This window comes from Oncorhynchus kisutch, linkage group LG10 (genome assembly GCF_002021735.2).
Source record: "Oncorhynchus kisutch isolate 150728-3 linkage group LG10, Okis_V2, whole genome shotgun sequence".
NCBI classification, from domain to species: Eukaryota; Metazoa; Chordata; class Actinopteri; order Salmoniformes; family Salmonidae; genus Oncorhynchus; species Oncorhynchus kisutch.
The window spans coordinates 59,359,492-59,380,390 of NC_034183.2; the positions used below are offsets into that span (position 1 = coordinate 59,359,492).

Genomic DNA, 20,899 nt, shown 5'->3' on the forward strand with positions numbered 1-20,899 from the left:
AAACCTCAAATTTGCCCAGATGGCCATACATTTTTCAACCCTTGTATTGGACAGCCTGTTGCGTGCTTTGGTGTGTGTGTTCCCAAACGAGGACCAGTTGCGCTCTGAGGCGGCTGATATTGATAGGATTTGGAGGATGGTAGAGGCAACAGGGGAAAGCGCCTCAGATCCACAAAGTACCTTCCACCAGGTGGCTGATGAGAGATGTTGGCACGACTGCCATATTGCATCTCCATCCCAAAGCCCTTACTTGGAAGTGTACTTCACCAGACTGCCAAGAACCTTGCCCTCATCAGGCCAAGGTGGCGAGACACGGTAGTGATGACACCATAGGCCTTGTTGATCTCTTCACCAGACAGGACGCTCTTGCCAGCATACTTGGGGTCCAACATGTACGCTGTGGTGTGTATGGGCTTCAGGCAGAAGTATTCACACTTTTTGATGTATTTCAGAACTGCAGTTTCCTCTGCTTGGAGAAACAGTGAAGTGGGCAGGGCAATACGGATTTCTTCTCATACATCTGCAAGCAGAGTCTGAACATCAGACAGGATGGCAATGTCTCCCTCAATCCGTGCAATGGCTAATGCTATAGGTTTCAGGAGTTTCAGACTGCTTACCACTCTCTTCCAAAATACATCATCCTGGAGGATCCTCTTGATGGGGCTGTCCGTATCGGCAGACTGTGATATGGCCATTTCTTGGAGACTCCTTCCCCTCCAGGAGACTATCAAACATGATGACAACACCACCCCAACGGGTGTTGCTCGGCAGCTTCAATGTGGTGCTCTTATTCTTCTCACTTCGCTTGGTGAGGTAGATTGCTGCTATAACTTGATGACTCTTCACATACCTAACCATTTCCTTGGCTCTCTTGTAGAGTGTATCATTGTTTTCAGTGCCATGATGTCCTTGAGGAACAGATTCAATGCATGAGCAGCACGGGCAATGGGTGTGATGTGATGGTAGGACTCCTCCACTTTAGACCAAGCAGCCTTCATGTTCGCGGCATTGTCTGTCACCAGTGCAAATACCTTCTGTTGTCTAAGGTCATTGATGACTGCCTTCAGCTCATCTGCAATGTAGAAACCGGTGTGTCTCTTGTCCCATGTGTCTGTGCTGTTGTAGAATACTGGTTGAGGGGTGGAGATGATGTAGTTAATTATTCCTTGCCCAAGAACATTCGACCACCCATCAGAGATGATTGCAATACAGTCTGCTTTATCTTTGATTTGCTTGACCTTCACTTGAACTCTGTTGAACTCTGCATCCTGCAAATGAGTAGATAAAGCATGTCTGGTTGGAGGGGTGTAGCATCACCTGGTTGGAGGGGCCTGTGAGCATCAGAGTTGAACCAGTTGTGTACACAGCTCGAACAAGACATTCATCAGCATTTCTCTGAAACGTTCCTCCATTGAGTCAAAAAAACTTTGGATTCCAGGAGGACCATGAGCTGTTGCTATCGATAAGGTGTCTGATTCATCATTTTCACCTCGAATAGAAGTAGAGGGACTTTTGTCAGAGGTTGCTTGTTGTGAGCACTGAGGGAACTTTATTCACTTGGCCAGATGATTCTGCATCTTTGTTGCATTCTTCACATATGATTTGGCACAGTATTTGCAAATGTACACAACTTTCCCTTCTACATTAGCTGCAGTGAAATGTCTCCACACATCAGATTTTTCTGATGTTTCCTGTAAAGATTAGAAAATCAGTTAGATTAAACAACTCCTTTTTAAGATAAATGTTTTAAAATGAAACATGTATGGAAACAGGTGAAATAACACTCCTCAGTTAGCAAGCTAAAACCCACATGGAAGAAAACAATAACTAGCAAAAATGGTTGATGATCATTTAAACACACTTTGCTGTAGGCTACTACTTACTAGTTAACAAAAAATCATGTATGTCATAAAATATATTCACCCCACCCATTATTGTCATGAAAACTTACCAGAAAGCATGTAGTCCTTGGCTCAGACAGTGTAGTTGTGTGGGCTCAATAGCATCTCATTAGTGTGCAAGATCTTGAGAATCAACTGTACATGTGATGGAAGAATACACTGCACATGTGATGGAATAATGCACTGTGCATGCAGAGGGTTGCAATTCCATTGAATTGCGGATAGTTTAACCAAAATATGCCACAAGACCTAGAATTGCCTTATGTGTATCCCACAAAAAAAGGTTCACTGTTATAAGCTAACTTTTTTGATGAATTTAAGCAAAATTCCCGGTCTTAACTTCCCATGGAAAATTTTGGGAAAAATTCCTGAAATTTACCCGGTTTCTGACCCTTTGCAACCCTAGTTAGGACACAGTAGGCTAAACTATATGCCAGGCTTCTTCTTAACTGGTGAACAAGACTATTAAGCCAAAAACATAATGGTAACCGCAGCCAACACTTTAAAGTATGAACTACATTCATTGAATTAACTACTTTCATTGAAGCAGACGGGGTACCGGATGTAAACATGAATTTCCCAAGCATTTAGGCCTACAATCATGAGTCTATGGGGATGGATAATGATGGAGTTATTGGCCACAACCAATACTACATAATAATGTCGTTTTATATCGAGAGATAGTCCTGTAAAATGAACTGTTTACTTACTGCTATTTGTCTCCATCTGCTGTTGAAGAAGGTCATATACGGACTATGTCTTAATGACAGCCCACTTCAGTGACATGCTCAGGCTTTCACGCCCCAGTCTGGCTGTAATTTGAGCGCCTGAGGCAATACGGATTTTGCAGAAACTGGCAGCCACGTCACCGCTACAGGTCTGACCAACTTTCCCAGCCCTTTGCGGAAAGTGCTGCAGAGGAATCCCTATGCAGAATCTCTATAATGAACGTTTATGAGCATTTATAGTGATTTCCAAAGAACAAGAGGACATAACATTTGGGAAATTTGGAGTAATTTTTTTTAGGGGAGTCTCTTTTTACATACGTTATTGTTTTGACTTCGCCTGAAGACTACTTGGAGGCCTCATTCTTACAGATTTGCACCAATATTTCGATTCTTTCTTTTTGGAATACCTAAACAGCACTATGAATATCTTCCGTCTAGCCGGTGACGTGTCACATCTCGTTGCTATCATCATTCTATTTATGAAGATACGGAGGTCAAAATCCTGTGCTGGTATGTTGACAGTGGGATAATTTGATATGCAGTTGTTTACAGGGAAGTCTTGCTGTTAATGATTTATTGACTTGCTCATTCATTGGCCTAAAATCTGTTTAACAAACTTGGGGACACATTGCCTGACGACTCAAACTGAATTCTCCCGCAGCTCCTTGTTCTTGTTCGCTAAATAGGCATACTTCATTTCTGAGAATAAACTAACATCCGTGGTAGCCAGGCAAGCTGACACAGTGAAAATGAATGCATATGTCCATCTCAATTGGGAAGTTGACCTCACACTCCTAGTACTGGTCTGCAACGCTCACATCATGTAGCACTCGTGGAGCACTCAACAGTTCATTTGTTACTTTGTTGCAACAATGTAACAACGCTCCTCGGTTATAATTGGTTACATTATACATTGCAATATGTTGTGGTTAGAGAGTAAATCAATTTGACTAGTCCACTACGACGCACAAAAATGTTACGTGGCAAAGAGTTCAGTCTAACCATATTTGTTTTGGTGGTCGCACCCTGGTCTGCTTTTGTCGCGAACCGGCTCAAAGCCCGTAACAAAAGGGAGACAACGTGGAGATAAGGAGTAACAACACATATATTTATTAAATAAAGTAAACTAAGCAAAATATACAATGGTGTGTGTAATCAGTAGTGTAAGTGAGTGTTTTGCATGGATGTGATAATGAGGGGTATTGAAAGGTGCCAAAGCAAACAACCAAAAACCACCAAGATACACAACAAAATCTATACAGGTGTCTGCATGGAGAGAGTCTCCTCCATGAATGGGGAAGTGGTGTATTTATCCTGGGACACACCGGGCCCAGGTGTTTCCCATGTAGCTGACGACCCTCCCAACTCCACCCACCGGCATCCTAATAAGGAAACAAGAACAAAGAAAGAATACGGCAGATAGAGTGGGAGGGTCGTTACAGCTTTCTACCGCAGATATCCGCATTGATGATGTTTTGCCATTCCCAGGTCATGAAATGAAATTGTTGCATATTTTTTTTATTACATTTTATTTAACTAGGCAAGTCAATTAAGAACACATTCTTATTTACATTGACGGCCTAGGAACAGTGGGTTAACTGCCTTGTTCAGGGGCAGCCTTTCAGTTACTGGCTCAACGCTCTAACCACTAGGCTACCTGCTGCCCCATACGTGAGATTAATGACTGTTGTTTGTTTCTGTAGGTATTTCTGGGAAGTCTCAGGTGCTTTTTGCATTAGTCTTCACTACAAGATACTTGGACCTGTTCACGAGCGTAATCTCCATCTACAACACAGTTATGAAGGTGAGGTAGACAATAGTATCCTACAAAGAAGCCAACCAATCAATGATTTCTGTTCTAACCTAAACTCCTTCCTGCTGTCTTGTGTGCTCAGGTGGTGTTTCTGGCTTTGGCATATGCCACTGTGTACCTGATCTACATGCGCTTCAGGAGCACCTTCGACTCAGAGAGTGACTCATTCCGTGTTGAGTTCCTGCTTGTGCCTGTGGCTGGGCTTTCCTTCCTGGAAAACTATGCATTTGCCCCCCTGGAGGTAAATGTGCCAGGTTCAATACATACTGCACATACAGGTAACTGCCAAAATAAAGGAAACACCAACATAAAGTGTCTTAACAGGGCGTTGGGCCACCACAAACCGCCAGAACTGTTAAATGTGCCTCGGCATAGATTCTACAAGTGTCTGGAACTCTATTGGAGGGATGCGACGCCATTCTTCCACAAGAATTTCTTCCATTTGGTGTTTTGTCGATGGTGGTGGAAAATGATTCTCAGGCGCCGCTTCAGAATCTCTCATAAGTGTTCAATTGTGTTGCGATCTGGTGACTGAGACACACACACCCTTTAAACCCCGCTTTGGGAAGCCTCTACTCAAGTCATTGAGAGCTCCTCTAGGCATGATTGCCAAAATAATGGCCAACTGGGCATTTTTATACATGACCCTAAGCATGAGGAGATGGTTTAACAGCACATCATACTTGATGTGTTTGTACATGAGCATGTCAGACCTCATACTTGATGTGTTGGTACATGAGCATGTCAGACCTCATACTTGATTGAATGCATATCTTTGGTGCACAGATCCTGTGGACCTTCTCCATCTACTTGGAGTCGGTGGCCATCTTGCCCCAGCTCTTCATGATCACCAAGACCGGCGAGGCAGAGTCCATCACCACCCACTACCTGTTCTTCCTGGGTCTCTACCGAGCCCTGTACCTGGCCAACTGGGTGTGGCGCTACCACACCGAGGGCTTCTTTGACCAGATTGCTGTGGTGTCCGGTGTGGTGCAGACGATTTTCTACTGTGACTTCTTCTACCTTTACGTTACCAGGGGTAAGTATGAGCCAGGGAGGGATTTTGACTTTGTATTGTATTTCTAGTACATATTTCATCCCATTTACTTTTCACTCTTTGCCTTTGTCCCTCTCCAGTGCTCAGAGGAAGTGGAAAGATGTCCCTGCCCATGCCCATCTAAAGAGTCAGTGCTGTTTTAAGCGACAGTTGAGCAGTTCAGTAACTGAAAGCACCTCTGCCCACCAATAATACTTAGTAATGGACTACAGTCTGCAGTGTCACAGTACCCCCTGTATACCCTGGGGGGTATATACTGTACCCAGATGGCAACCGTCGTGTTGTTGGTACCTGGTGTGTTTGTTGGTGTGCTTTTCCCTAGACTAAAATGACCAAAGAACGATTGTCCTATGTTTTTGTGCATGAGTGTGTGGAACTGAATGTTAATGGGAATTGAGTAAATTGAATACTGTGGGATTTTTTATTTTTATTATACTTTTTTTTTCCATGGAGGCAAATATTGTCCCGCTTGAATTAGTCCAATGGAGTTTGTGCCTTATTTTTCCTTTTCTAGTAAATGGCATATTGAATGTCTTATTACATCAGAATGGTGTAAACATTGTATATATGTGAGACATTTGTTCTGCTTTCCTGTCTTTTCACAATTTCTACATATAACAGTGACCAACCTTCAAGGCTTACATTGTTTCACCAAGCAGACTTCATTGGGAGTCTTGTATTTAGGCTGCTATGGGTGATATTTGCCATCCTCGTCGAGAGTTGTGCTATGTTCTTCTCTTTATGGAGATACCATACAGAACGCACTGTCATGTATGTATCTCTTATATCCGTCCACTTCTTGACTGAACCAAGGTTCTTCTTAAATACGTTGTATTCTGTACTTTGATTTTACCAGTCATTTCCATTCCTTTAATATTAATGCATTTCATTAAGCAAAACAAATACACATTTGTGTGATGTCACAGTTCAAACAAAATATATTTTGTATTTGATGAGTTATTTCTCACTAACTAGAGTTCATTCATATCTCAACATTTATTGACAGCATTTTGGGACCAGGATTACAATGGCAAAGGCAGATTAATGCTTCAACAAAATGGAAAGGTACTTACACTAAGTGTCTTGGTACTACTAAATGTGTATATGTGTGCCAAACTTTTACAACTGTGGTGCCCATGTTGTAATGATCAACATTTTAATACAAAGAACCTTCATCATTTGTAAATCAGGTCAGTAAAATGTATCTTTACTGGTTCATCAGGTTCTTCGTGTTGATTACTTTAAATTGTTTCATCACACCAGGATGTTTACTCCTGCATACTCACACTAGCGATCCACACCATTCAAAACCACACATACAAGTGATTCACACCACTCAAAACCACACACACACAAGTGATTCACACCACTCAAAACCACACACACACAAGTGATTCACACCGCTCAAAACCACACACACGCAAGTGATTCACACCACTCAAAACCACACACACACACAAGTGATTCACACCACTCAAAACCACACACACAATTGATTCACACCATTCAAAAATTCACAGCACACTTACTTTTCTATTGAGTATTCAATAATGAATGCCTGTTTACTCCCGTGGCACTATGACAACCTGGTCAAATAGAATCACTTCCTCAACTGTCAGGGCTGGGCTTCTACTAAGGATGATGGTGACAGTTCCATTACACTGGTATTACACTGCATTTTGTATTCTATCAACTCTTATTCACTTTCTGATCATTTACCTCCGTGTGTTAGTGCATTAATAGCTTCATCAACTATGACTGTCAATGGAAGAAAGTGCATCGGCGCTCTTTAGCAAGCCTGCCTTATGAAGTCATTGTGATGATTTTTCAGGGAACACAGTTGAGTGATAAATAAGTGTGTGAAACTAATTAGCACTTCAGAGACAGAACAAAATATACGGGTTATTTAAGACCCTCATCTTCTACCTGATAACCCAGCACCACACAGTGAATAATAGTGGATATTAAAAGTCCCCATCAGTGTAGGAGAGTTTTGCGGTGTTTGTAAAGGACTTTACTTCCCTCTCTCACAGCTCCTCCCACCACTTTGGCAGCTGATGTGATTGACAGCGGTGTGGTAGCCAAAGCTGCTGCCCTCTCTATCGCCTTAACCTTTTTCACTGCTTTCCCTTTCCCTTTGCTTGTTACTCCAGCTCCCTCTGCCGCCCCCTTCCCCAGGGCAGACACCAGCTCACACCAGAACAACTTCTCTGCCTTCTTTCTGGCTGCCTCTTCCTCTCTTCTCCTCTCCTCCTCTTCCCTCCTTCTCATTCTCTCTGCCTCCGGTCCCTGAGGCTCTGTCCCTGTCTTCACCCCATCCTCCTCCTGCTTCAATGGAGTCATCCTTCTCTCTCCCAGAATTCCTTCCTGCACTTCTCTGATGGCTCTCTCTGCCTCATGGTACATCAGGTTGGTGTAACAGCCACCTCCGTTCTGCGCCACCATCTTGTCTATCTTCTCCAGGAGCTCTGTGACCTGAGTGCAGTCTGTTATCTTGTTGCTGTTGTTGAAGACATGGTAGCCCCCCTGACATCTACTCACAAACTCCTGGAGCTCCTGGCTCTCCTTCAGGAAGTCTTCCATGCTTTTCCCCTGAAGCTGGTCACCCCAGGTGAACAGTACTACTGTGTATCTGAGGGCTCCTGGTCCAAAAGTGGCCTTGACCCACTCTAGGGCATCCCGCTCCTCCTGAGTAAACCTGCCAGGCTGAAGGGTCACCAGGAAGGAGTGGGGGCCAGGGGCGGACAGCACCACACAGCGGCCTGCCTCAGCTGTCACCTCCTGAGGGGAGAGGCGCGTGTCGAAGAACCCTGGGGTGTCGACCACAGTGAGGTTCCTCCCAGCCACAGCTCCACTCTGTCTGTCACACTGACCAGTTACAGAACATGAAGAGATGTCCACCCGGAATGCCTGCCTCCCTAGGATGGTGTTACCAGAAGAGCTTCTCCCTGCGCCTGTCTTCCCCACCAGTACCATCCTCAGCGCACCACTGTCAGGCTCCGGTGATGCTTCACATGCTGTGACACAAATGACAGTCATTTATACTGGCCTAACCAATCTAAAAGTGTAACCTACCTTGAAATTACTATCTGACATAGGCCTTATGTTTTCCTATGATCACCTATATAATATGCAGGTCGATTATATTTATAATGGTTGGGGGCTGAGAAATGTAGTTAGCCTACATTACAGATTTCTGAGTGATGCTGTTCATTTTCGGTGGAGCTGTAAAAAAAAAAAAAAAAGCTATACAAATGCCATCTTTTTTGATGCGCAATGGAAAATCTACCTGCTAGCAACAACAACAGTAGGCTATTATTGTTTCAATAGTCTCTCACCCAGATTCGAGGCAGCACATTCCAATGACGCCATCTCCACTGTCCCACATGAGTTAGCCATGGCGAACACGGCGGAACTATGGATTATCCGTTGAATACCTTAATATGCAGTGGAATAAGAGGGTCCTGTCTTCGGTTGCTTTACTTGAGTATATTACCAGCGCTTCCTTATTCTTATGATAGTCTTTTTTATTGAGAAATTAAATATATTTGTATCCATGTCCTTTTTCTTTTCTCCCGTTTACATGCCCTATCTACGATGCAATGCTGCAGAGTCAGACCATGATGTCATTGTGATAATGCGCACACGCGACCAGACAGTCTGCGCTGACTAACTGGCACTGTAAACCTACCTGTGGTCAGTTCTTTGATCCTACACTGTCAATTTGCCGTTCATGCTTACATTTTGATATTCGCATATAGGGTGAATTCGGAAAGTGTGGGACGTCATATTAACTGGGACAGCTGTGTTTATTTCTTGGTCTGACAAAACTATTATTACTAGACACTTGCAGACAAACCAAAATCACATCGCTTAATTTATGTGAGATCATAGTGGGGTGCAGAGCAAGCTTTAAACAGGAAGCTCACCCACCCCAAAGCACAAGGTAAGATCAGTGACATAACTGTTTTTGTTTTGATGTTAAGGTTATAAACATGTCATGAATAATTGCACTCTGCCAAACTGAAAATAAGCATACTAGTACTTCGCGGCTTGACTCCAGTGGGAGCTGCTGATGGGAGGATGGCTCATAATAACGGAACAAATGGAATCGCATCAAATACATATAAACCATGTGTTTGATACCCTTTCAACTATTCCTCTCCAGCCATTACCCAGAGCCCGCCCTCCCCGATTAAGGTTCCACCACCCTCCTGTGGTTGACTCATAACCCGCGGTCCCCGAGGTTATATATGTAGGGCGGGCAGATTTAGTCGATTTGAATAAAGAGAAAACAGTACCTTAAAAAATCCATAAATGTATCATTATATTGCTATTTATATCTATAGGCTACATTGAATTTTTAGGGCCTAACAGTACACGCGCCCAATATCCTACACGCCAATCGCCAAATGCTTTTGGGAACAGGCAGCACATTTTAAAGTCGATCCATGGAGGCAAAAGGGACAATGTCAGAGTTTAATTCAATAAAAGAAAAGCTGTGAAATGGAGAGTTGAAAATAAAGAGAAAGGAGGGCCAGAAAAGTAACCGTTTGTAAAGATTTGGTGAAGTGGTAAAAGAGGATGATACCAGTGCCGGCTATGTTATGTGTGATGATTGTGAGGCGCTATACAAATTCGACAGTCACACTTCAAATAGGCCTAATGCACTTCAAGGGAACTGTTGGCCTACCCCAGAACAGCCTCAATTCATCGGGGCATGGACTCTACAAGGGGTTGAAAGCGTTCTCCCGGGATGCTGGCCCATGTTGTCTCCAATGCTTCCCACAGTTGTGTTTCAGTTGGCTGGATGTCCTTTGGGTGTGGACCATTCTTGATACACAAGGGAAACTGCTGAGCGTCAAAAACCAGCAGGGTTGCAGTTCTTGACACAAACTGGTGGCCTGGCACCTATTACCCTACCCAGTTCAAAGGCCCTTACATTTTTTGAATTTCCCATTCCCCTCTGAATGGCACAAATACACAATTCATGTCTCAATTGTCTCAAGGCTTAACAATCCTTTTGTAACCTGTCTCCTCCCCTTCATCTACACTGATTGAAGTGGATTTAACAAGTGACATCAATAATGGATCATAGCTTCACCTGGACAGCATGTCATGGAAAGAGCAGGTGTTCTTAATGTTTTGTACACTCAGTGTATAGTCCTGCGGTTGGGGATTCTTTTTTTACTATTTTAATTAGAAAAAAATCAAAGTAAGGAACTTAATTGTTACCCAGAAATGATTTGATATTGAGATAAAAAGAACTGCATTGGACCTGTAATATTGCCATTTTGAATTGATATCCTCACACATATCCTCACCTTGATACCCAGTTGGCCTGTGTAACCTTCTCAAATACACACCCGTTTCTGAAAAGGATCATGTAAAAAAAAAAATACAACTAACTTTTTTCTTAGAAATAAAATGTGGAACAACACAAATACAGCTGAAAATATTTTTATTTGGTCATTTTGTAAAGATAAACCATTCAACTGATTTTACTGTAGACTAGCTAGTTGTGTGTTCAAAGGACACAAGTGCAACCGGTTAATAGAGTACAATACGGTAAAGAGTATTTTTACATTGAACAAAAGAGAATAGCAGTTGTGGATATAGACAATCATACATCAATTCAGTTTAATAGAAGTTTCAACAGGGAGACTTCTCGCGTACAGAAGCACAGAACATGTCTACCGGGCCTCTTGGAGACAGGCCCTTTATATCACCACTGGAACAACTACAGAGAGTCAGATAATGTGATGAGGAAACAACCATGAATATCCCACCGTTTGTTAGTTAAAGGCACTAAAAGCATATTAAGAATTGGTTGAGAATTGGTTGTCAAATTCTTCGAGAGGCACGATGAGTAAGTACTACTAACGTTCAGTTCTAATAATATCTGGATACATCAGGATGCCTGGTTAGAGGAGTTCTCCCACTCAACCTGGCTCCTGGCTGGCATGCTGCCCCCCCTGTTGCCAGCATGTATCATAGTGTCCTCTGTAGGTAAATCCCAGCTCTGGGCAGGTGTGGTCCTCACAATGGGAAGAGAGGCAGATGTGGCCAGCCCATCTAAATGACCTGAGAACAGTGTATCTGCACAGGTTCTGTCTCCTAAACTAAGGCCTGCTGTCAGTGAGTTCGTATCATGATGCACATCAGAGAGAGAGCAACCCTTAGGTCCACTCTTCAAGTCAGAGTTTAGTCCACAGAAAGCCTCGCTTTCACCGACTCCAAGACTTAAACTGTCAAACATATCCATCCTCCCAGTTACAGGGTCCTCCTCCCTCTCTTCATCTATCAGACTCAGTGTGGGGAAGATGATGTCCAGCTCTGGTAGAGGCGGGATCACATCACTGACAAAACTGTGAGGATACTCCAGTTCTCCACTGTAGGCAGCTGGCAGGTTCACAATGTCATGATCTGCCACTTCTGATTGGGCCATAATGTTATGATATACCACTTCTGATTGGGCCACACTGTCGAACCCAACTCCTGACTGGTCCAGGCTGTTGAACGCCACAACAGGCTGTTGGGCACTGAGGTCCACGGGGTACCCCCCTTTGCTAGCCCCCTCAATTAAACCCACAGCCTTTTCATGGACCCCCGGGATACATATTGGCTCAGAGATCCCACTGCTGACACCAACGTCTGTAACAGTACAGGTAATGCTCTCTAGAGGCAGTGAGAGGAGAGGGCCAACAGAAAGGAGAGTTAGTTACATCAAACAGACAAAGGAAGTGACTGAATATCAAACTAAGGAATTAAGTGCATCACAATGTAAAACAATTTTCTTCTCACCCCTGCCTGCTCTCTAATGCTCCAATCAAAGACAGTGAATAATGAATTAACTACATCTACTACATTAACAAGTTACCTGATATTTTATTTTGAGAGAGTATGCGCTGGGGCCAGACTCTGGTGGTAGGCCTGTCATCCTCCTCATCATCTGGGCAGGCAGGTGGGTCTCCTCCCATGACCAGGCCCAGAGGCACCGCCCCCACCCACTGTTTAGAGCGGACACACTGCAGGACATCCATGATCCACCGGGCCTCACGCCACACCACCTCAAGACTCTAAACAGGGCAAAGGGACAGAGAGGCAAGGGGGCTCATTCCCTCTCATACACACATACGGTCCTCCTTTGATATCTATTTCATTACCCTCTATGGGTAGTCTACCTGTGAGAGCTGAGTGATGTGACCAAGGCGGTCTCTGGCCTCCTGCACCTCCTTCGTGTCCAGAGCTTCTCGCAAAGCCTGCTGGGACAGATGGGCGTCCAGCTCCAACCGAACCCAGACCTGACAGTACTGAGACAGGAAGTCTTGCTCGTACGTCCAGAAGTGCACTGTGAGACGGGAGGATTAGACAGAAAATAAAGAGAAAAGTCTAAGCTCACCACCACTGACCATTTACTCTGAGCCAAAACATAAATGGCATGACATCTCATATTCTCTATGTTGTCCATTAACCTTTCCCTCAACTTCAATAAGACCAAGGAGCTAATCGTGGACTACAGGAAATGGGGGGCGAGCACGCCCCGAGACAGGGCTGCAGTGTAGCAGGTCGAGATCTTTAAGTTCCTCGGTGTCCAAATCACTAAGGGCTTCAAATGGTCCACACACACACAAACAGACGTGAAGAAGGCGTGACAGAGCCTCTTGCCCCCCAGGAGGTTCAAATCCTCAAAACGTTCTACAGATGTACTATTGAGAGCATCTTGACTGGCTGCATCACTGCTTGGTATGGCAACTGCACTGACGTCGACCACATGGCACTACAAAGGGTGGTGTGGACAGCCCAAAACATCACTGGGGTTGAGCTCCCTGCCACCCAGGACCTCTAAATCAGGCGGTGTGAAAGGAAGGCCCAGAAAAATGTTAAAGACTCCAGCCACCCCATAGACTGTTCTCTCTACTTCCACACGGCAAGCACACATGCACACACTTCATTTGCTCACACACACACATAACATGCACATACATTCATACTAACTCTACACACGTGCACACACTCACATACAATCATCAAATACACTGCTGCTACTCTGTTTATCATATATCCCGATGCCTAGTCACCTTACCCTATACATATCTAACCCTCCCACTCAGGTATCCCTGCACATTGTAAATATGGTATTGGCACTGACCCTGGAACTGATCCTGTATTTAGCTTACTTACTTTCTCATATTCTTCTTATTTCTATTTCTGTGTTTTTGTTCTACTTTACTTTTTATTACTTTTTTTTATACTAATACTGATATTGATTACTGCATTGTTGGGAAAGAGCAAACAAGAAAGCCATTTTACTGTACTTGTGCGTGTGACACTAAATACTCTAAACTTAAACCCAACCCTGGCACCAATACATACCCAGCTCAAAGATCTGCAGTGGCATTGTGAGGCCTGGTTCCTTGGTGCCCACTAGGGGCCAGTAGCTAGAACTGAAGTCTTCACTAGGGGGCAGCAGGAGCAGCATGGACATCTTATCCCCAAACTGTAGCAGCTCCCGAGTGTACACACCGTACTGATACGCCTGTAGGAGAGGAGAGCAGGGAGAAAGAAGTGATGATCAGAGGATGAGGACAAGAGGTTGTGAACATCGAGAGAGAGAAAAAGAAAAAAGAAAATAACAGAGAGAGAAGACAAGAGGCAGTAAGAGAGGTGTATCACATGATACAGTATAACATTCAAATGAGATCTAAAAGCATGTGAGTTGGAGAGTAAGTGAAACCATGGTTACCCTGTAGAGGGGGATGTTGAGCTTTGTCAACAGGAGAGTGACGGCGACCCTGAGTGACCTCACAAACTCCCCCAGCCCAGAGATGTCCATCAAGGTCTCATCCTCACCCTCTGTGTCCTCATTGGCTGTTAACATGTTGTGGCTTTGTAACCATGCCCATTCATCGCTAAAAGAAAAATGCAGCCCAAGACACATCACAAGGAACTATCATTAGCAATGATCTCATTTGACCAGTCAGTAATCCTTAAAAACACTAGAAAAACATTGAGGACACAGTTCATTCAAAGTATTATACCGTATTCCCATTTCATCATCAGCTATACCAGGTCAGAACAGTTTAAAAGTCTGTCTGTACGTGGCAGTGCATACTGAACTCAGTGGTAAGCTCAGTCGTAGTATGTTATCTGTGTTACCGGGACACATGGGGATTGTGGCGCATTCTGGCGTGGCATAGCAGGTTGGGCAGCCTCTGGGGCACTAGAACCCTGATCTGCTCCACTGTGCTGCACAGCTTCAAGATGCCCACGTACAGGCCAGGCTGGGCCCACTGGACACTGCGTCTGTGGAAGGACAGCTTCTCCTGGTGAGGGACACAGAGAAAGGCATTGTTGTATTAGCACAATAAGAAGCCTTACTACTGTGTATAAACACGAGCACACAGTGTTCCAGCCAGGAAGGGTCACCTTGAGCTGCTCTGTGAGGGTGTCCATGGCAGTAGGCTCTGGGAGTAGAGGGGTCCTGCCCCGGATCTTCTCCAGCCAGGCCAGGGGGACCCAGTGGAGAGGGAGGTCTGGGGGTTTTGTGTGGGCCGCACAATCCTTAACTGTCACCAGCAGGACATTACCCTGCCTGTCCTTCAGAGGCTCATAGTACACCTGCCCCAAGTCTACTGTCCCCAGAGAGGACTGCAGAGAGAGGCAGGGAAGGAGAGAGGGAGAAAAGTATGAAATATTTGAATAGAAATAGTGAAAAGGAAAGCAAACGAGAAACAGGCAGTGAAAGAGAAAGCTCACAGAAACTGTTGTCTCTTCATCTTTGCTAGGTGCTTGATTGATGAGAAGGCCATGTACAGTGACCTATCAGTGTATATTATCATTTTTTTCACCTGTAGTTGTGCTACAGCCTGCAAGATATTGTGCCTGTTCTGAAGTAGTGATGAAGAGGAGGAGAGAGCGGAGGAGAGGGCCTGTTGGAGCCAGGGCACCTGTTGCCACGCACAGGACAACTGTAAGAAAGAGAGAGAGGGATAGAAATATAGAAAATAGACAATGTAACTTTGGAACATATATTTCATATAGGTATATCTACCAATGTATTCAATTAGATTGACAGCTAACCTTGGCAAACCAAAGGAAGTCCTGAGAGATGGAGGTGGAGCAGCACTGGATCTCCACCAATGGGAGCTGGTCATCTGCTGTGACCAGGATGTTTTCCTTTCTGTAGAACACAGTTGCCAGGTATACACCCCTAACAATGAGACAAAGAGGAAGAACAGAGGAGAGAATAAGATTAGTTTCATCCTAACGAGGGAAGACAGAAGAAAACTGAATAGAGAGGTAGGTGCAATAAAGAGAGGGCAGAAAGGGACACTTGTTTGAAGAGTAGGGGATGTACTGAGGGAACAGAGACAGAGTGGGATCTTTCTCTAAATGTAACCATGGGTGAGGTTAGTGGCAGAGATACAGAGTTGTTGGGTGAGGAGCACTGCTATCTCACCTCTGTAGGAGACGGACGAACTTGGTGGCAGACTGGAAGAGCAGCTTCAGGCTGCGAGACATAGACAGGCGCTTGCTGGGGCTCTGGGGCTTGGAGCTCTCTATGGGCCACAGGACAAAGGAATGAGACATTCAGACATGGAGGACCATGTGAAAGAGCCAGAGTATTATTTTGAGTGACTGATACTGTTTACTTTCTCGTGTATCATACAGGTGTGTATAAAAAAAGATATATATTTAAAAAAATTATGTACAAGGATGTTAATTTTACACAAATAATTTGAATAGTATATTCATTCCCCTTGTATGAGAGGCGGAACTGAGATGCTGTATCTATGTTATGGTTCAAGAAGTACACTACCTATACAGTATCCCTTGTAGTGTGGCTCTCTGGTCTGCTCCAACAGTCTCCTGGCTAGAGCCTCCTTGTTCCTGCTTGGAGTTTTCACTCCCATACACTCCCTCCAGCCTGCAGAGGGACACAGGCCACCAGCGGTCACTGATACTCATTGTGGAGTCATATGATCCAAGGTCAGCTGTTTTCTTCAAATGGCTGAGATTGGTATTTGGGGAGCTGATTCTTGATCTGTGATTAGGGTCAACTTCTACGCAGAGCATTGATGATAATATAGAATATCAGAAAGCTCTTTTGTCTGGCTGTCTGCAGTTCCATTTACTCACTGGAGGGGGCAGCACTGACTGGGCTGGAGCTCTGAGCCGGGCCCCATCCCTTCACATTGTAGGCGGTCACTCTCACAAAGTAGTGCATTCCCTAAGAGACCAATACATTATCATCATGACTTAAACTTACGAACAGGCAGACCAGGGCAAAAATAACTTTACATTGTAGTTGTTAATTAATGCAGGTAACTGAGAGAGTTGAGGTTAAGTGCCTCCTAGCCTCAGGGTGTCCTGGTTCAGGAGATGTGACCGGGTTCGTGTGTCTCTTACTGTCTTGAGTCCTGTGATGCTGTGGACGGGGGTCTTAGTGTCGATCACTTGGGCTGAGCCAAGTATACTCTTGAAGTTGGCAGAGGTGCTCCATTCCACTGTAGGAGGTGACAGGAAGAGAGACACAGATGTATCTATGATATTGAGGACTGAGTGGTAATTGCAATAGTGATTAGAGCCAATGTTAGAGTTGGAGTAGTAGAACCCCACCTCTGTAGCGTGTGATCAATCCAGTGGCGATACCGTTTGGCTCTCGAATGGACACAAACAGGGAAGAGGCACTGGTCACAAACAGTGACACACTACTTGGAGGGCCAGGGAGGTCTAGAGGACACAGAGAGATTGAGAGACATGCAGACAGTAAACACAGACTTGGAGCCAAAAGTACATAACATAAACGAACCAATGAGACTGGCTTGCGTGCATCATACTTGTCCTTCATCACCCCTGACCCCTAGCCTCTGACCTGTGTGGTGGAAGCTCTCCCTCATCCTGCAGTACAGCTGCTGCCGCAGAGTCCAGAGGTGGAGCTGCCTCTGTATGTCGGCCTGCACATGTGGCCCCACCCCTGCTCCACCCAGTAGCTCCTCCCTCCTGTCCTCCACCTGCCTGTCAGCCAACATCACCAGGGCATCCAGCTTGCACAACCACTCCGCTGGAAGACACACTGAGAGAAAGGGAGGGAGGTAGGGAGGGGAGAGAGTGGGAGAGAGAGATAATAAAAAGGTTTTGCATTGTTTACACAGTGTGGGAACAAGATAGAGGGAAAGGGTGACAGGATTTATATCTGTAAACATTACATTTAAACATCACTCACTCGTAGTCACTACCCCAAAATAATAATGTCTTAATGTACTGGATGAACCATTGTTTGTGTGAAATGTGTACAACTGTTACTTGACCATCTCTTGATTGCACTGATTCAATCTACGTCACTGTGCAAGACTCACAGACGGGGTTGTGTCTGGCTCCTGCCTTGGTCAACACGTGCAGCAGAGGGGAGTTCTGGGTTAGAGCAGCCACGTCCAGAGGTACCAGGCCCTGCTCACTCACTCTGTTTACACCTTTCTCCCTCTCTCTTTCCCAGTCCTTCTCTTTCTTCTCTTTATCCCGTCCTCCTCCTCCGCCACACACTCTGTCCCTGCATAGCAGGCTCTGCACCGCCAGGGTGTCCTCCTTCTCCACTGCCTCCCACAGGTTCTGATACTAACACAGGGGAAGGAGAGGGGGATCGAGTGAGAAATGAGAAACAGGCACATGGAGGGATACAGGGTAAGAGGGTACATCGTCATGGGCATGGCAGAAAAATGCAGGAAGGAAATGTTACTTAGTATGGAACAACAATATAAGACAATTCTCAAAGATAAAACACCCAAAATGGATCCAAAATTCACTTTCTCTCAGGATGTCTTACTGTGTGAGTGGCCTTGCATGGATGTTTCGGCATGTCTGTCTCTCCGGAAAAAGAGGACTCTCTGCCCCTCAGCCTGACCGACAGGTTTCTGTAGATGCGTTTAGGCGAAACGGGACCCAGAGAGCGCCGCCGCTGTGGTGGGTTTCTCACCGACACAGACATACAATAGATGGCACACACACAATTGGTAGAGAGTGTGCACAGCAGGATATGGGAGTTACAGGGGACGAGGTTGGAACAAAAGAGAAGAAGGTGGATGGATGATGGAGAGGTCACAGAGAGACAGCGTGAAGAGAGGAACGGTACACGGGGGAGGGAGAGGGGGAAGAAGGGAGGATGAAGGGGGTTTGAAACAGGAAGAGGTCTTTAGAGGACTAGAATGGAGTGATACAGTAGGAATAAGATGGAGGGAAAAATAGATGGAAAACAAAAAACAGAACAAAGTCAGTCTTACTGTCATCTTACCAGCCGTTAAAACGGTTGCAGAAATGTATCACTACTTAGGGGAACCTGGGTTGAGTTGAGCAGCACTGCGTGTTGGTGGATAAGTGGATCAAAGTTACAATGCCTGAGCAGAGCAGATGGAAAATGTCTCACGGAAGTTAGAATATCTCACTCTTCTCCCCTTTGTTCCCACTCTCTAGTCTAATGCCTTATGGCTTTTCTTCCTACTCAATGGAGTCTCTGCACAAAGCAATCCCACCATCAATCTAATGAACTGAGGAAAGGAAGTCTACAGAGTGCACGGTAAACGCTATTACACTGAGTGCTCCTGAGATCAAACATGTCATACATACAGAACCATTTATCTGCCCTCTCAATTGCCTTTATCGTGTCTGACATTAGTGATGGATAATTGTCTATTCTTCTTCACCTCTTTTCAGACAGGAAAAACCAGCAGCATTGTATCCTGCACCGTTCAGTCTTCATAATCCAGCTGCACACTTGCCTTCCAAAAGCCCCCTGACACTTTTTTGTTGCTTTGACCAAAATGCTCTCTTTCACTTTTATTTTCTCTCCTCAGTCACTACACTCTCTTCCATCCTCTCTCGCTCTCTCTTCTGCCCTTTTCAACTCCTCAGCTTTCCACTTACTTCCATCTAGATCATAGTGTTATTCAGACACAAAATGCATCCCTGGCAAGAGATTCCCCGACTCCATCTTTCTGTCAAAGCTTCTTTTCCCTCACCCATTTCCCCTCCTCCCTCATTCTAATGGAAATGAAAGCCACATTCAATCTTCATGTCTGACTGGTCATGTTCGGACTAACTACGTTGTGTCTCCTAGAGAAAGTGAATTCTCCCTGATCTTGTACTGGTACTGTGGCACTTTGCTGTGGCCACGCTGGTGTCCCCAGCTGGCATTCTGTACCTTTTATTTGCCCACATGTGACATAACAATCCCTCACTCCTCTTACCACCTGCATTGCCTTCTCATGCATAGGGAAAAGATACGGGTGAGACCTCCTCACTGTTATTGGTAGATTCAGTTCTATTGTTTGTTCATTGTGCATTTCATCTCTTATGGAAAGTGCTGATCTGTATCTGTGAAACTGGTTGAGTGAAGGGATTAGTGTTTATGCTGCATGGAGGTGCCAACAGATACCAATCACTGGACAAAAAGACTTCATGTAAACAACAATTGACATTCAGTAATTAGAGTTGATATTGAAGCTTCTATGAAGTAGCATTAACATAATGCTATACAGAGTGTAATTATTATAAATGTATTCCATTCTGTTGTGACTTTTTTGTAGGCCTAAGCAATTGCTTGATAACAGACAAAGAAATGTTTCACAGTAAGTCTATACAGAAATATTCTTTGACTCATTCCTGGCACCAGGAAGTGATGCTGTTACTCGAAAGCAACGAAATAATTGCGTGAACCAAATAAGGAAACGTTGGAAGATTTTGTATACATACAGATAATGAATAAAACATCCCTGAAACATTACACAAGCATCTGACAGCAGCCAAAGCGCAAATGCAACAGTTATGCCAATGTAATAAATACACAGTTGTTTGAGTTAATGAAAGTTTAGAAAATGACCCAATTAGAATAGAATGCACAACATCATATTCAGCATGCACATCGCATACAAACGAATTTAAAAACAGTGGAAAATTACAAATGAGTTTAAAAATATATTTTTTTATATACCCTTTTGCAATAATCCACTCGAATCCTATGGCTTCTGTAACAACCTGGTTGTGTGTTGTATTATGAATTATTAGGCAGGTAAATATGTTAGATTAAATGTATACAAGACTATACCTTCCGTAGATGTAAGCTCCTGCTTCCCCCTTGTCATATATTACACCACAAACACCACGAAAGCGTCAATTAAAAGTCAATAAATTAGTCATAACGTTACGATAGCAATCGGAATTCACTCATCCCTCTCAGTGCGGTTAATCCCCTTTTATGAATTTTCACTTCTCACGGTCAAGTGAATCTGCTGCTGGGACGCTCAACATACAATTTGGTACCTCACGCCCCTCCCATCTCTCCCTCTCTTTCTCTCTCCTTCACATTTGCTGAGGCTTACATTCATGGACCAATTCAGAATGAACA

At 44.5% G+C, this 20,899-nt stretch overlaps 3 protein-coding genes across 4 annotated transcripts; 1 reads left to right on the forward strand and 2 right to left on the reverse strand.

Annotated features, from left to right (window-relative positions):
- The first annotated feature begins 2,737 nt into the window (after positions 1-2,737).
- LOC109891969 (ER lumen protein-retaining receptor 3) lies at positions 2,738-6,717 on the forward strand. Its single transcript, XM_031834299.1, has 5 exons — positions 2,738-3,139; positions 4,333-4,433; positions 4,525-4,683; positions 5,229-5,481; positions 5,580-6,717. Exons 1-5 carry the CDS (start codon positions 3,049-3,051, stop codon positions 5,621-5,623), a joined length of 648 nt encoding a protein of 215 aa, XP_031690159.1. The 5' UTR covers positions 2,738-3,048; the 3' UTR covers positions 5,624-6,717.
- LOC116375877 (GTPase IMAP family member 7) lies at positions 5,910-9,194 on the reverse strand. Its single transcript, XM_031834298.1, has 2 exons — positions 8,838-9,194; positions 5,910-8,516 (listed from the first exon to the last, which is right to left on the reverse strand). The coding sequence occupies exons 1-2, from the start codon at positions 8,896-8,898 to the stop codon at positions 7,477-7,479; spliced, it is 1,101 nt and encodes a 366-aa protein (XP_031690158.1). The 5' UTR covers positions 8,899-9,194; the 3' UTR covers positions 5,910-7,476.
- Positions 9,195-10,943: 1,749 nt separating this feature from the next.
- Positions 10,944-20,804, reverse strand: LOC109893471 (ankyrin repeat and fibronectin type-III domain-containing protein 1-like). 2 transcript variants are annotated; one of them, XM_031834300.1, is made up of 18 exons: positions 20,600-20,804; positions 18,326-18,699; positions 17,862-18,117; positions 17,378-17,578; positions 17,122-17,235; positions 16,912-17,009; positions 16,642-16,732; positions 16,322-16,429; positions 15,962-16,061; positions 15,583-15,712; positions 15,351-15,470; positions 14,929-15,150; positions 14,659-14,825; positions 14,246-14,411; positions 13,876-14,038; positions 12,684-12,850; positions 12,380-12,578; positions 10,944-12,177 (listed from the first exon to the last, which is right to left on the reverse strand). In XM_031834300.1, exons 2-18 carry the CDS (start codon positions 18,485-18,487, stop codon positions 11,411-11,413), a joined length of 3,231 nt encoding a protein of 1,076 aa, XP_031690160.1. In that variant the 5' UTR covers positions 18,488-18,699; positions 20,600-20,804; the 3' UTR covers positions 10,944-11,410. The 2 variants fall into 2 exon arrangements, with proteins under 2 accessions (XP_031690160.1, XP_020342290.2); XM_020486701.2 differs by lacking the exon at positions 20,600-20,804 and having other exon boundaries at positions 18,326-20,448.
- Positions 20,805-20,899: the final 95 nt, after the last annotated feature.